Below are 17,060 nucleotides of genomic sequence, written 5' to 3'. Positions count from 1 at the left end.
ATGTTATTATTACCTACTTATGACTTTCGTATTCATAATAGCACAAAGATTTGGTTAAGTTGGGAAAGTATGTGATAAAATATAATAGCTGAGCAGTAAAATACTTTGTCTTACTGTAAAAAGAACAACATTAAAAAAAAGCAACATTATTTCTTCAAGTAAGATAATTAACTTATATGTCTAAAACTAGTTTGTTTTTCAATATATCATAAGCTGTCTAACAGAGGTTATCATAAAGACAATAATAATGTGCAGACAATTCATAACAACCAGTGATAATGAATAGATAGTTTTAGGATAGTTTTTCTTCTTTCTTTTTCAAAAATGCTGAACATGGAGAGAAATTATTATATATCCTAAACAGATTGGATAGGTGTTATGAGAAAACATCCTGGAATAGCTAGGTTGACCAGATGGTCAGTTCTTGGATCCTTCATCTAGAAGTTGTTTTACATCTGCTGTCAAAAATCTCTCTAGAAACTAAGGCAAGTTCCTGGATAGTTTGTTTTCTTCTGGTTCTTGAAGCACCAGCTGGGTTCTCGTTCACTGACAAGCTCTGGGTGGTGAATTCTAGCTGCCTTTTCTTATACTAAACTGGCCTTTCAAAACTGTGATAGTCTTTATGACTGTTAACACTAGTTCTGCTTCCAAATGGCAAGGCAAAATTGAGTTGATAACCCAGAGTAGAAAGAACATCACCTGGAAGATCACCTACAAAACTGAAATGATCCAACTTCCTTCCCCCCTGGAAAGGAATGTCCAACTAAAGAGTTATACGACTGACCAATCACATTTTGCATGTTAGGATCGCTAATATTCCCACCACTCTGAATTCAGTGGTGAGTTTCAGCAGATGGCACAAGAAGTTCCTACCTGGACCAAGCTATATCCTGTGCGCTGGACCAGTGCGCGGAGGGCTGCTTCCTTCTGGGTGCCGCTCAATCCATCCCCGGATTTGTGATTTGATTCCATTGAGAGTGATTATCAGCAAAAAATCAGGTTAATTAGGGTTGCTCACTGAAACCAAATTTAAGATAAATTAAATAAATTACTATTACCAAGTCCAAACTTGTCCTTTTCATGAAGGATCTTTAGGAAACATTCTCTATAAATTACTCATTAAGGTTAGAGCAACTAACAGACACCCACAAACCAGGGCAGTTAAATATCCTCATTAAAAATTTTTTTTTAAAATGTTCAATTATAGTTGAAATTTAGAAGTCAACACTGAATAATGTCCTTTTTCCACTTAGAATGCAGACCAGTAGTTCTCAGTCCAGTTATCTCAGAATGTCACCAAATGCTCAAAAACAAATTCATTCTTGCCAATTAAAAGTATGAGGAATGGTCCTTGCAGATGTGGGAAGAAAGCACAGTTACTAAATCAAATTGACGAGAATGTGGTATGAAGATCCTGGAAGTTTTAGCTTCATTTATCTATTCTGTCTGTTACCTGAGACATTTATCTACTTATTCTTCAAAGATAAATTTCTAGATCAGAGTGTGCTGGTATCAGATGTACAGAAGTCATCATGCAAACTACTCTGTAATAAAAATGTCACATGGGTTTTAACAAAATAAGAACAATGGATCCTTTTGAATGGCGTTGGAAGGGCCTACTGACACCTGGATCGTATATCACATAGACCACTCAGAAAAGGACATGAAGCCCTTTGTAAAATCTAAGAAATTAGGAAAATTTACATATGCCCATGTTGATCTATGTAGATGTGAATATGAAACTTCAGCATTTCATTATCTATACTTTCTATCAGGGAACATGGTTTGAACCCCATTCCAAATCTGATGGTTGTTCAAATTCACAGGTTCCCAGCACAAGGACTTGTCCATGGTGAAGGTCCCAGGCTATGATGGTGCGAGCCCCTGGAGGCTCTCATGTACAGAGGGGAGTGCATTGACCCACTGGATTAGAGTGGGAGTGACTCAGTGAAGGTTCCGTGCTGGGATTTCTCTCTGCTTGTTGTACTCTGCCAACCAAGACAAAGGAAGCTCTTTTTACACTGATTTGAATCACATGCAAATATAATGTATTTCACTATAGGCCCTTTAAGAACTTTTCTGTTCTATGCATTGGGATTTCCCATACCACTTTGATTTTCATTTAAAGGTTCAGGGTAAAGGTACCATTAATAATACAAGGAATGGGTAAACAATTGGGTGACAAAAGTGAAGCCGAGATAATCTGAGTAAAGTGCAACTTCAAAGTATTCTATTATGAAAGTAATAGAATAATATAGCGGAAACTAACACAACATTGTAAAGCAATTATACTCAATTAAAAATAAAGTTCCCAAACAATAGACAAGCATCATCTAGAAAGTAATATTTTCAATATAATTTAGAAAACCAAATTTAAAAAAAAACTAGATTCCAGCGAGAATATTCATTAGCTGTTACAGGGATAAAACAATTTCATGTTCTGTATATAAGCATGGCCATTGTTGCCCTAGACTTTTCTCATAATTCTTGCTCGCTTCTGACCCAGATCAGTTCAGTTTTCAATCATTCATTCTCTCAAGAAGTATTTAGTTAGTGCTGTCTATATGGCAGCTTCACTCCCTGCCCAGCTTTAGGGCATTGTGTTTTATGGACAGCTGGCTAACTCAGTTAATACACCGGTCTGTATTGTCTGTTACTTTGCAAAAGGCAGTGTTTTGTTTGTTTGTTTGTTTTAATCTTTTTATCTTGACTAAGACAAATTGGAAAGTATTTTCTGATAATGGTGGTTTGATATATATATGTAGCAGTTCAGATTGGACTGTAGCTTTAGTGACACATTTATAGTGTAAGTACTCTTTCTATGGATACTACAAGGTAGGCATAAAATGAGACCTATATTCAGTTTTTAATCCTAAACTGCTGGTGAGTACAGTCATAGAACTCTCTATGAAACAATACAATCCTCTTAAAAGATAAAACTACAAAAGGCATTTTGTGCCACTTGCAGCAGCATGGGTGGACCTAGAGATTACCATACTAAGTGAAGTAAGCCAGCCAGAGAAAGACGAATATGATGTTGTTTATATGTGGAATCTAAAAAAAAAAAAAAGATGCAAATGAACTTATATACAAAACAGCAATAGATCCACAGACATAGGAAACAAACTTATGGTTACCAAAGGGTAAAGAAGAGGGAGGGATGAATTAGGAGTTCGGGATTAACATATACACATTATTACATGTAAAATAGATAATAAGCAAGGACCTACTGTATAGCACAGGGAACTATACTCAGTATTTTGTAATAACCTATAAGGGAAAAGAATCTGCATAAGAATATATATATTCAGTTTTGTATATATATATGTATATATATGTGTGTATGTATGTGTATATATATATATATATATGAATCACTTCACTGTGATGTACACCTGAAACTAACACTAAGTTATAAATCAACTATACTTCAATAAAAAATATAAATTAAAAAAAGGAATTTTGAAGATTTACAAAGAAAAACTAGCCTTTAAGACTAGTTCTAACTCGTGCACTTTTCTCAAATGTTACTAAAATTGCCTTTTCATCAGGATACTCTCAAATGCTCCCACAGTGCTGGATTTAACCTGTAAGAGCAGTGAGGCCATGGATGGACTGGGGTCTGATGAGGTTAGTCTTGCATGTCTTAACAGAGGTTGGAAGGCAAAGTCTGTCGTCTTCTAGCCAAGTTGTAGGTTTGCTCTTTGCTGAACTTCATCTTCTCCATCAAGAGATAGGAATTCATGGTGAGACAAGTTTTATTTGTAAAACCTGCCTTTAGTTTTGGTTAATTATTAATAAAGGTGATTAAAAATACTTTGACATCAGAATGGTCTTTTGATCACACATAGGTTCACTCTGACATTATTGAGAAAATCTGTATAATATCTCAACATAGAATCAAGTCATTGGAAATCAGGACATAGAAACAAAATTCAGAATTTGCCTTAAGAGACACTTGATCTTCAATGTTTGTTTCTCAAAAACAACCCCCTCTTTCAACATTGACTTAATCTAAGGAGTGAACTCGAATCCAAGATAAATATTTTCTTAAGCAAGTCAAACTTCTGTTTAAAAATTTGGTCAAATTTGAAAGAAACGTTTTGCAATACATTTTCTAATTTAACACCTTGCAGATTCTTCAGATCTGAGCTACTGCATTTTGAAGAGTAGTTCCCAGTGTAATTTATTGAGGCAATAGAATTCAAAACCTATATATAGCAGGCATTAAGACCATTGGAGCTAAAGGAAAGCACTCATAAACATGTATTACTTATTCATTCAAAACTTGTTTACTGGGTACCCACCATCATCCAAGAATTTTTGAGACACTGGGAATCAGAGAGCAAAACAAACCCCTCTCTCCGCAAAACCTCATGGAGTTTTATAGTGGTTGTGAGAGACAGTAAACAAGATAAATGAGCAAAATATACACTGTGCTTATGTTAATTTCTGAGGAGAAAAAAATAATGGAAGAGCAACATGAAGTATATGTGTTGGGAGGAGGATGGAATTTTAGATAGTGTGGTCCTGATACAGTGCATTTGGAAAGGAACCTGGGCGAAATGAGGGATGTATTTGGGGGAGAGCATTCCAAGAAGTTGGAGGGCCCTGAGGTGGGAGCTTGTCGATGAAACAGTGGCCTATGTGGAGAGGATGGAGCTGAGTGAATGAGAGAATGGGAACTGGGGTCAGGGAGATAATGGCGGACCAGGTCATGAAGGATCTTGTAGGTCACGGTAAGGACCTTGGCTTTTGCCCTGAGATGTGAAGATTTTACTTACGTTTAACAGACTCACTCTAACCATCGAGAAAACACTGAAGGGAGTCAGGCAGCGTTGGGGCTAAGGTGAGGCAAGGGAGGTCAGGCAATCACTCTGATCCTGTTTTTATTTAAATTTTGCCATTTTGTTCATCATGGATTTTTTTCCATCGATTTTTATTTTTTTTAATTGCATTAAAATATCATTTGTCGGGCTTCCTTGGTGGCGCAGTGGTTGAGAGTCCGCCTGCCGATGCAGGGGACACAGGTTCGTGCCCCGGTCCGGGAGGATCCCACATGCCGCAGAGCGGCTAGGCCTGTGAGCCATGGCCTCTGAGCCTGCGCGTCTGGAGCCTGTGCTCCACAACGGGAGAGGCCGCAACAGTGAGAGGCCCGCGTACCGCAAAAAAAAAAAAAAAAAAAATCATTTGTCTTAATTACTGAGTTTTTTGATGGCTCTTACATTTTGCATTTGAGGCAGTGCCTCACTTGCCTTGCTCTGGTTAGAGGGGTCGAGGGGAGAAGCAGGGAGACCAGTTAGAAACACTGCGACATCCGGGTACGAGAGAATAGTGGCTTGGATTAGAGTGGTGATAGTGAGGGTGCTGAAAAGTGATCGAATCTTGGAATAGATTTTACAGATGAGTTGGATGCATCGTGAGAGAGAAAAACGAGGAGTTGAGGTTGACTTCGTTTCTTGGCCTGGGCAACTAGAGGAATGGAGTTGCCAGTTTCCTGAGATGAGGAATAACGAGTCTGTGGAAGAAGAGCAGGAGCTCAGGTGGAGGCACATTGATCTCGAGATGCCCATTAGGCAGCCACGGGAAGAGATTCAGTGCACAGTTAGATATCTGAGTCAGGATGTTACGGGAGATTTACAGACAGGAGATATCGATTTGGCAGCTCTCTGTGTAGAGATGATGATTAAGCTGTGAAATTGGTTGAAATCAGTAGGGACGGAGTATAGAAAATAGGTCCTACTTTGGGGTACTCTAACTTTTGGAGGTTGGAGAGACAAGGAGGAATCAGCAAAGGGGAATGAGATGAAGCAGCCGGGTAGGTAGGAGGTAAACCAAATGAGAGAGGTGGATTGGAAGCCAAGAAAAAAGAAAGGATTTTGAGATCAAGTGCGTGGTCAGGTGTGCCAAGACCTGCTAAGTCAAGGAAGATAAAGCCTGAATAGGGTTGCGGACCCTAGAGCTAGACCTCCTGAGTTCAAATCCTCATTCTGCCTCTTACTCTGCGCCCTGGAAAAGTTCCTTAACCTCTTGGTAACTCAATATCTTTAACTGAGGAAGCAGTAACATTTCTCTGGGGGTATTGTATTACATGAGTAAATACGTTGGAAGGGCTTTGGACGAATTCCTGGAATGTAGTGAGTGCTAGACTATTGTTAGGCATAGATAAGTAAAATATAAAAGCAGAAAGGGAGAGGCAATCACCCCAACTTCTCAGAGATTGTGCAGTAAGAAATTCCAGAGGTTCATGGAAGAGCACGGTTATCTAGATGAGAATGGATGAGGGAAGAAAGGGGCAAAGAAATGGAAGTTGGATGGAGAAAGAATACAGGCAATATTATAGGAAAGAATCATGGACTCCTCTCCCCCCAGGATCAGTTTGCTCATTTGTGAATTGGGGTAACAGGCAGGCTGTGACATTGCTGTTGTGAAGATGAAATGAGAACATACTTGTCAAGTGTTTAGTTAGGTCCAGCATACAGCAAGTACTCCCACCTGACTTACTGCTAATCACTCATGTTGGAGGGGAGGAATAGCAAAGAGATTGTAGAAAGGACCTGCTGGACATGACAGCACTTCCTTCTGTAATTTCCTTCCCTTCTCCTCCTTCCTTATTCATTCTGAAAATGAGTGAGGGAGGAGCTAATAATGCAAAAAATGAGAGGTCTCTTCCAGCTCTGCCAGCTTCCACTAATCTGCCCTCAGTGTCTCCCATCCTCTTTTTTCTCAGCAAAGTAATACTTTGTTCAAATGTGTACTCGCCACCAAACCTGCTGTATAAAAATGCTCCCCTCTTTTGTTCCTCTGCTTCCATTCAGTGGAAACTGAGTCTCAGTTTCCTATCATTTAAAATTTAGGATAATATTAGTTCCTATTTCATAGGGTTGTTTTTAAGGATTAAGTATTTTGAATGTATTCTTACTTAAAGTGGATCCTGACGATTACTAACTGCCCAGGAAGTGTTAGCTGTTTTATTATTTAATTATTATTATTCTAATTAATCTCTAATTCCAAGGGGTAGAATTGCAAAACCACTTGCTGGAAGGATAAAGTCTCAAGTTCTTAGCATGATACCTCATCTCTTCAGGACTAGCTCCCAGACTCCCCTTCCAGTGTCATTCACATACCCTGCCACTGGGAAGTCCCGTGTTTTCTTATACTTCTGGGCTCTCTGCTTCAAATGCCCTTTCCTCCTCTTCTCTTCCCTTCTCTTACCTACCATTCTCTTCTCACATTGGTCTCACTACATTGACCCTGTTGATCCTGCCAGACTTGATTGAAATATTATCTGCTCTGTGATGCTTCCTTTGATCCTATTTAGGGGTAATGTTAGGTGCCACTTCCTTAATGCTCTCAAGAAAGCTTGTACATCCCTCGGTTGTTGCAGATGGTACTATAATTATTATAGTTTAGTTATTACCTAACTAAACTGTGAATGTCCTGCATGTACGGACTATGTTGTACTCATCTTTACCCAAGAGTTTTAGCCTGACATTATGCTAAGTGCTCAGTAAATACTTATGGAACAAACCAGAGATTTTGGATCCGCATTTTATAAATGATAGTGACTTGCACTGGATCAGAAGTAAAATTAGTCTGCAGCTAATTTCCTAACACTTATTATTATGCTTGTTCCAGTCGCTTCCTGAAAGTTCTATCCTAGAAGGAATTTGCTCTGTGTGAGAAATTGATTTGCATGGTTTCTCTGCATTTTTGAATGTGTCATTGTATTTGGGAGGGTAAGACTAAAATTGTGAGTGCAGAGTGATTCAAAAATAGTCGATGTTTGGATTCACTTTTCTTCTCAATGCCTTTCTGGTTTAGTATTTGCAATGTTAGTGCCTATTTGATGAAGATTAAAAGCACCTAGAAGTTATTGGGGGTTCAAGATTTCTGCCTTCCTTAAGTCTCAGATGGATTGGAGTGAACTGCTCACCTCATCACTTGGCTAATACTGATCAGTAGCAATTTCCAGAGTTCACTGTTGGGCAAGATCAGAGCTGCTGTTCCTGACCCTTGACCCTGATGTCCTCCAGTGCCAGTGTGTCCCGGCTCAGGGAAGGTGGCAGGGAACAAAATAAGAAGGAAGCTGGAGGAGACCAGCAGGTAGGGTGGTAGATTATGACTTTTCCAAATCTAGAGCTGTCAGGAAGATACTGTATGCTGCTCTTAAATTATAACCCTAATCTATAAAGAAGAAAAGCATACATAAAAATTGGGCTCCCATAGAGAAGCAAGTTGTGGAAGGAAAAATATGATAATATGAGAGAATTTTGGGTGATATTTGTTTTCTAGGTTTGCCTGAAGTTATGGCAAAGTGGGAAGATCTTAATGCCCTGGTGGAACATAAGTTGGCAGCTAGGGAAACAGAGAAAGTGGAAAACAAGTTTTTTGTTTGTTTGCTTTTAAAGTCTCTCAAAATAGTAAATTGGGCAAGACGTGAGACAAAGGTAAGAGAAGTGCACGATGGAAAAGCACACTTAAAGAGTGAAGAAAAGATAACTTAGAAAAGCAAAAGCTGAAATGGTAGCTGTGAATGATAGGCAGAGAAGAACAAAAAGGAGATGAAGGATAAAGGCAGAGAACTAAAGTTAGAAGGTTTCTTGGTAAAAAACTAAATGAAGTAATTATCCTTAACTTTAACAAAAAGGTCAATAAATGTTTAATATCTTAAAATGTTTAATATATTACAGGCATACAATGCCAGCCATTGTACTAACAATTTAGAGTTAGGAAATGGAGTAGTTTTGTTAATATCATTTGTATCTTATTTGGTTTTTTTCCAAAGAGGACCGATAAGGAAATTGAATGGGAAGTAAGCCTATTTCTGACTTGGTAAACAGAGGAGAGGTGTCCTTTGTGATTGCAGAGGGCCTGTACTAGCAATGTGCCGGGTGCATTTCAAATTGATGGTAGCTTCACTTGCCTTTGGGACCTCTCCAAACCCAATCCAGTCTTTCCCCAGTGTCTTATTGTATACGGATGTTGCATGATGTAGGCTGGACATAACTCTTAAAGCAACATGCAAGTTGTACAAGTGATTTTATCATGAATTTCAGCCTTCTAGTATCTCCTGGGAATTTTACACCGGAGGAGTTCCAAATTGTGTCGAAATGGTTTGTGAAGGATTTATGACCAAAGTTTACACATTTGCCTAATGAGGCTAAGTAAAAATTACTTTGTGTTACTTGATAAAAAATGTAAATTAGCTCTAATATTCTCTTTGGAAAAATGTTTACAATCAGTCTTAAGATCATTTTGGAAGTGAATTAATGTTATAGCTGTTTATTTGGCCATGAATCATGAACCATAGCAAAATTAATAGAGAATATGCATCCATAAAATTCCAAAGCGTAACCATAAAAACATCTCACAAAGTCTTAATATGTGGCATCTTAATTTTTAAAAAGCAATGGATATCAGCAAAAAAAATCAAATTAACCAGAATCCCTTCTATGTTATTCAGGCATTAGTAATGAATCATGCATTAAGTTGGGCCTGGTCAATTTGAGCTTAGACAAGCCTTAAAATAAAGAAAAATAAAGTTTTTCATAGTAGATATATTAATTTTACTGGTAATTATTGACAAAATCCTCTTTCTAGAGTAGGTTTCACATTTTTAGAGAAGGACAAGCTTGCATTTAAATTTCAGTTCTACCACCATGATTTTCACTATTCTGAGACACTGTTTCCTATTTTAAGAAAAGAATAGGAACACAATAATAAGATACTTAAATGTTTTTCTTTCCTTTTTTTTTTTTCTAAACAAAGGATTAAATAAATCAGATAATGGATATGAGAGCATCTAACAAAGTGCTTGACATACAGAAGATACTCAGTAAACATTCCTTCTTTTTTCCTTATCTGCTGCTTTGGTTGACTTTTTAACCACCATCTGTGGCTCTCTGAGTGGTTATTCTCCTTTCTAGAAACTGTCCGGGGTGAAGAAAAGTGCAGTTTTGAATGTATTATCTTGATTTCTTTCATATTGTTTTAATAATCCAGTTATTTCATTTGTTTTCGTTTCTCAGTAGGAAAAATCTTTAAAGTCCTCTGTGTGTGTGTGTGTGTGTGTGTGTGTGTGGTGTCTCATAGAGCATGTTAATTTTGTAATAAAAATTAGACACTATCTAAATATCCAATGATGAAATATATTAATAAGCAGTGGTACTGTACAGCTAATAAAACTGATGTTCTAGTAGAACATGTTATTTAAGCAGATATTTGTAAAATGTAATCAAGTAAAAAAAGGCAGATTACAAAACAATGTATAGTCTGATTTCATTTGTGTTAAGTTTTATATTCATCAGAGTAATTATAAAAGGCTAACTCGTTCTATCTTCTTTGTGCATTAAAAAATTATTTTTATCATTCTTGCTAGTTTTAGCTGTCTATAATATGCAGCTGTTACTCTAATTTTTAAAAGTTAAATTATATTAACAAATGAATGTCAGTGTAAGCAAGTCATCAAAAACTATGTGATGTGGTCAAGATTAAATTCTTAGGAAACTGTTTCTCTTCAGCATTTTTCTAATAAGCGATAATCATTTGACTAAAGAGGCTAGGAAAAAGGAAAAGAGACTAAAAGAAATCAGAAGGAATTAAAGATAAAAGTAAATTAATAAAACACAAAAATCTGTAGACTTGATAAATACATGTAAGAGCTGATTGAAGAGATGGGTAAATTAGCACACCTCTGGCAATCTTGACAAGGTAAAAAGAAGAAAACCTATTTTAAAAACAAAGGGAAAATGAATATAACCACAGATCAAGAGACTTTTAAAGACTGTGTTTTTATCAATAGATTGAAAAATTAGATGCAGTAACCAATTACCTAGAAAACTGTGAATTTTCAAAATTGCTTCAAGGGTAAGTCAAAAATTTGCATATACCAATAACTGTAAACTGTATTGAAAAAATTCATTGTATTCCTCCCAAATAACACATGGTCCAAATGGCTTTATTAGGCAAGTTTTATAAACTTTAAGTTTTCTTAAATGAGTTTTACAGACTCATTTAAGAAATATATTTTTTATTATAGAAAGCTTTTGAAGCATAGAATAATAACAGAAAACTTATGAAATTATTGACAAAGTTAGCATATCTCTGATACAAAGCCAGACAAATATATCACAAAACAGAAGACTATAGATCAGTATCACAAATATAGATATGAACTGCATACAGCAAAATATCAAAAGACAAATATACAATAAACACGATGGGTTTACTACAAGACTACAAAGATTATTCAACATCAGGGATTCTATTAGTTTAATTCACTTCATTGATGAAGAAGAAAAACACATCATCATCCCAGTAAATGTAAATTCAACACCCACTAGTGGTTTAAAAAAAGAAACTCTTAGTAAGTTAGTAATAGAATAGTAATTCTTAAATTGATACAGTATCTATCAGAGACATGTAGCAAACATCACACTAAATAGTGAAACACTGCAATCATTCATTCTCAGTCAAAAGAAGTAAATCAACTATATAAAACTATTAGAACTAATAAAAGAATACTACGAGGACAGTTATAAAAATGTTCCGTATTTAAGCAGAAAAAAATGAAATGAGAATCTGAACAATATAAACAAAATATATAAAATAACAAACAATGTGAAATATCCAAAATCTATATGAAGAAAATGATAATATTCTACTGCAGGATCTAAAAGCCTGGGTAAATAGAGGTCTTATTATTATAAAGATTAATTCTCCCAAAATTATTAATCTAGTGCAATATCAATTTAATTTCCAATTAAATTATTTTGAAATTTGACAAACTGGTTCTAAAGTTCATCTGGCAGGAAAAACGGCAATACATATCACAACATGCATTGAAAGTATAGAGTTATTTGGAACTAGCCTAATCAAAAGTTAAAATTAAAACAGGCAATGGTGATCATTTGGTAATATATAGAAAGAGGGAATTACTATGTTGTGTACATGGAATTAACATAGTGTTGTAGATGAATTATACTTCAATAAAAATAAATACAATAGGCACAGGAATAGACAAATAGATTAATGGAATGGTAAAAAGTCTAGACCCATAGTTGTGTTTATATCGGAACTGCCAATAGGTGCGATCATAGGGAGATCGTAGACAATTTGAGAAGAAACATAAAGTTGGCATACCATCTCACAACACATACCAAACTCCTAAGTGACTTAAAGAAATAACCTTTCAACAACATTGTATAACTGCTAGAAGAAAATATGGGAGGACATTTTTATAATCTTGTAATGCAGAAAGTCTTCCTAACCAAGCACACCAAAAGCCAGGATTGAAAAGACTAACAGATGTGACTACATAAAAATTACAAATATCTGTAATGACAACATAAAGTTAAAAGGAAGCCACAGACTAGAAGAAAATGATTGCTACTTACGTAATATACAGAGAATTAATATCTGCAATATACAAAGAGTACTTTAAAATCAATAGTAAAGGGGCTCAGAAGTCAGTGGACAAAGAGCAAAGGACATGAGCAGTAAATTCACAGAAAAAAATAGTTTATAAACTTATTTAAATATGGTCATTTAGTGGTCAGAAAAAACAAAGGAAAACCAAGATACTTGGTTTTGCCTATTATGGGGCAATATTAGAACAGATTTCAAATAATACGAACAATAAACATAGCTGACATTAACTGAACGAATACTATTGACTATGTTCTAAAAACTTAAAATGTAATTCATTTAATCCTTATAAAAACTTAATGGGGTAGGTATTTTCATTCCTCTGATATAGGTAATAAACCAAGTTAGAGAAGTTAATGAGCCCAAGGTTACTTAGGTAATAAGTGGCACAACCGTGATTTGAATCTAAGTAGCTGTCTACCTGTCTCTAAGTAGCTGTCTACCTGTTTCTTACTCCCTTCCATTCTTTAATCCTGTACTTTGTTCTCTTTCCTGCTCCTTTGGTGACACCCCTGGGTAAAGAAGTTGCTGATTCTATCTGGAAGGTACACCATGTTTTTAAGACAAGTTATTAACAGTTGTAGAGAAGCAATGCTGACAGACAAACTTTCTAAATGCTATTTTTTCAAAGATGTAAAAAGCTGATATTTTGATTACTGTTTGTTGATGTTTAACTCCATATACCATCTTACTTGGAGTCATTCCAAGTCCTAAATAGAGTAACTTAAAACAGCACATCCTAAGGTACTGGGGAAATTGTACCACAGTAAAAATATCTATAGACAAAAATAAAACTATACCAGAGAAGAAAATACTATTGGGGCTACCAACTTAGAATTTATCAGAGAAAAAGAACAAGCAGAGGTATAATAGACAAGTGATTGGATTGCAATATTTATACATTTCTTTGTGTATATACATGTGTATATAATTGCACCTGTACTAAATCAGGGCATTATGAACATTCAGGGGATGAGAAGACATGTCTTCCCAACATTTTTAAAAAAATAATTAAAAATCAGGAGTCACACACAATCTCTTTTGAAAAGAAAAAGTTACCCAAACTCTTGGGAAAGTTAAGCACATTCATCTGGTCCACAGATCATCATTACTGCAAAACAATCCTGACATCTGGAAATCCTTCTTGTTTTGTTTGAGAAAAAAGTGATTTCAAATGGTCAGAAGTTTTTATTTTCATTTAGAAAATCTGTTTAAAAATGCGTAATTTATGGTCCAGTGGAACACCTCCTGCTCTTTAACATATTCTCATTAAGTAGATATTACAGAGGTGTATTTTATTGGCTTCAAAAGAGATTTCACCATTTATTTGCTTCAAATGCCCTTTAAATATCAACAAAGAGCCTTTAAATCCCTGGAATTTAGCTTGAAACTATAAATTACACAAGGAAAGACAGGAGAGGAAGTGTTAACCTATGCATGTCTTGTCAAAATAGGACTTCAAGATTTAACTGCAGGTGTTTCTAAATTTTAGCAGAAACTATGGAGAAAGAACAGACTCCCTACCTGGCTTCATGTTATAATCACCCATACTTGGGCATCACCCTTACCACCCCTAGAGGGATTCTCATTCAACTGGTCTGGAGTGGAGCCCAGGAAATTGTATGGTTTAAAACCTCCTCAGGTGATAATACGCAGCTGAGGTTAGAACTTCTGAACCTATGCATGTTAAAAATCAGTCTATGCATGTTAAATGTCAAACCAAATGAAATATGGAGAGTAATTTATTCCTCCTGCCAAATAGTTGGAACAGACACATCTTAAAAAATTACTAAAAAAAAGAAAAAGTCTATAAAAGAAAGAGACTAGATTACAGGAGAAAGAATAATTCAAAATGGTCTCTAATAATTGTCCTGTCTACTTTTCATCACTTAATGAATAAATGTTTTCATAATTGCCAGTATTTACAAATAATGCCCTTGAAATACCAAAAAAAATCACATTCTTCCTAGATTCTTGCCTAAGTGATTCATATTCAACTCCATTTCCATGAGGACCAACCGGTAAGGTATTCATATTACCACTGTATGCATGAAACTCTATGTCGTGGCTCTATATATGGAGAGGAAGCAAAAGCTGTGAGGTGGAGAAAGGATAGAGAGTAGAAAGTAAGGATGGCTTTTAGAAGAGAGAGGAGCAGATGTAGGAAGTAGTTGAGTCAAGTTAACAGTGAAGCACCTTAGCAGATCCATGAATACCTACAGCTGAGGTCCTTATAGCCTCTTTATCCAGAACAACCTCCAGCACAGGCTCCTCATGCAGTCTGGATCTTGACATTTTCCTGCTCCTGTACATATGTATCCTTACTTGTTGCTCTTCTTACTCCTATCCTCATCCTCCACCCTCTCTTCCATTACTAGACTTAACTCAGTCAAAGTAGAATGAAACTTCACTGCTTACTACCCCTAGTTACTGCCTACCCCTGCGAGATCAGTCTCCCTAAAATGTCCCTTCTAATATTCTTCATTGGTCTCATAATTAACTATAAAGAAACAGTCCAACCCCTTAGCCTGACATCCAGTATCCACCATGATCTGGTCCTAACTCTACTTTTCTGACTATCTCTCAATCCAAGTCTAGAGCTATTCTGCGCTCAAGCCCGTCAGGTCTCCCAGATACACCAGTTACTTCTTACTTCTTAGGTTCCTTTGTTCTTGTTTCCCATTTTCCATGTGCCTAGAGTCCCCATCCTTATTTTCACACTCTCCCTGGCTGAGATGAATTTACGCCTGCACCATCAGGTTGTGTGTGGTTGTACACATGTAGGAATGCACAAGCACACGTGTGGCTATGAATGTGTATATATACATAAGGGTGAATAAACTCCTGGTGGCCAGTGTTGACAGCACAACATCACACAAGTTTTCTTTTGTAGCTGGTTCTGACACCACCACTCCCTTACAAATCCTCCAGCTTCTGCTCAACTTGGATAAGAATATCAGAAACTCTGAACCAGAGATCCTCATAAGTGACCTGTACTTGACAACATTGAATATTGAGAGACGAATAGCAGTTTTTTAATCCAAAAAAGATTTTGGGAAATTTTAACAGCAGATGGGAAATGTGCATGTGTTGGATGAAGGAGGGGGTAATGGAGAAGGAATGGACGTCCTTAAGACCAGACAATGTGAGGTGCTTTCTATTCCCTTAAGGTTATACTGTGATGGTTAATTTTACGTATCAACTTGACTGGGTCACAGAGTGCCCAGACATTTGGCCAAGCATTATTCTGGGTGTGTCTTTGAGGGTATTTCTGAATGATATGAATATTTGAATTGCTAGACTGAGTAAAGCAGATTGCTCTTCCTAATGTGGGTGGGCCTCACCTAATCAACTGAAGGTATGAATAGAATAAAAAGGCTAAATAAGAGAGAACACCCAGTTTATTACAAAAAAAAAAAAAAAAAGAGAGGGAGAACTCTGCCCTGCCTGAGTGCTTGAGCTAGGACATCAGTCTCTTCCTGCATTCAGAGTTGAACTGAAACATTGGCTTTTCTTGGGAAGCCTTCTAGCTTTCAGACAGGAACTACATGTTGGCTCTCCTGGGTCTCCAGATGCCAACTGCAGATCTTGGGACTTGTCAGCCTCCATAATCGGATGAGCCAATTCCTTATAATAAACCTCTTTATCTATTGATAGATAAATAGATTTATATGTATCTTACAGATACGAGAACAAAGACAACACTAAAACCATGTAGGTACATGTATTAGCCAGTTAGGATTCCAATTGGAATATTGGTTCTGTTTATCTGGAGAACCCTGGCTAATACGTATACATACATGGTTTTGGTGTTGTCATTGTTCTAGTACATGTAAGAACAGGGTACAGATGGCTATTGTGTTATCTTCTCTCAATAATAATGCCCAACTCTGACCCCATGACTGACTTTCTTAAAGATCCCTGGGAAAGAAAACTGGCAGAGTTTAGAAATTCTAGAATCACATAACCTAACGAGAAGAGTAGAATTTCTTTGCATGTATTTTGAATTTCTAAGTTGACTTACAAATTGGTATGGTGGTAATCACAGCATACAATGTAGATATCCTTCAGCTTAAAAGCAGATGTTTATCCAATAGTCCTGGGACCAATTATTTGTGTGGCTGATTACAGAGATCTGATGAGCTGGTGAGGTCTGGTGTTACCATGTCTCTTTTTATTCTCATTGAGATTGTCCTTTTGAACTTAGTTCCTGCATCTGGTTTCCTCAGACCAATTTGGAAAACTTAAGTTGAAAACTCAATGTTCACCAAGGCTGCCAATCACTGACTAATGGAAGACATTCAATCCTGGAGTGAAGCTTACAAATTCCAACGATCTAAAGCTCTGTAGTACAATGGCCCTGAGGCAATCTGACTCTTTCAATAAAGGACAGCCTTACGGTTTCCCTTAAAAAAAAAAAAAAAGATTATATGGATATTCTATAACTAGGTCACTGAGTAAGGGTGACTTGCCATCTGATATACCTTGATAAGAGATGTAGCAAATGGCTCTGCTCGGTGTTTTCTTTTTTTAAAAAATGTACTGTTGTGTTTTTTTTTTTTTTGACTGTGTTGGGTTTTCGTTGCTACACACAGGCTTTCTCTAGATGCGATGAGCAGGGGCTACTCTTC

General features: G+C 36.5%; 1 protein-coding gene across 3 annotated transcripts in view; it reads right to left on the bottom strand.

The window, feature by feature from the left end:
- The window catches only part of A1CF (APOBEC1 complementation factor), a 76,325-nt gene that overhangs the window by 49,823 nt on the left and 9,442 nt on the right, over positions 1-17,060 (bottom strand). For all 3 annotated transcript variants that reach the window (XM_082674050.1, XM_082674051.1, XM_082674052.1), the window contains exon 2: positions 874-1,017. In XM_082674050.1, coding sequence (XP_082530176.1) covers positions 874-972 — 99 coding nt within the window. In that variant the 5' untranslated portion in view covers positions 973-1,017. The remainder of the gene's footprint in view (positions 1-873; positions 1,018-17,060) is intronic.

Source organism: Grampus griseus, assembly GCF_964374135.1.
Source record: "Grampus griseus genome assembly, chromosome: 16".
In the NCBI taxonomy this organism is placed as follows: domain Eukaryota; kingdom Metazoa; phylum Chordata; class Mammalia; order Artiodactyla; family Delphinidae; genus Grampus; species Grampus griseus.
This window is presented reverse-complemented; position numbering and strand designations above follow the sequence as displayed.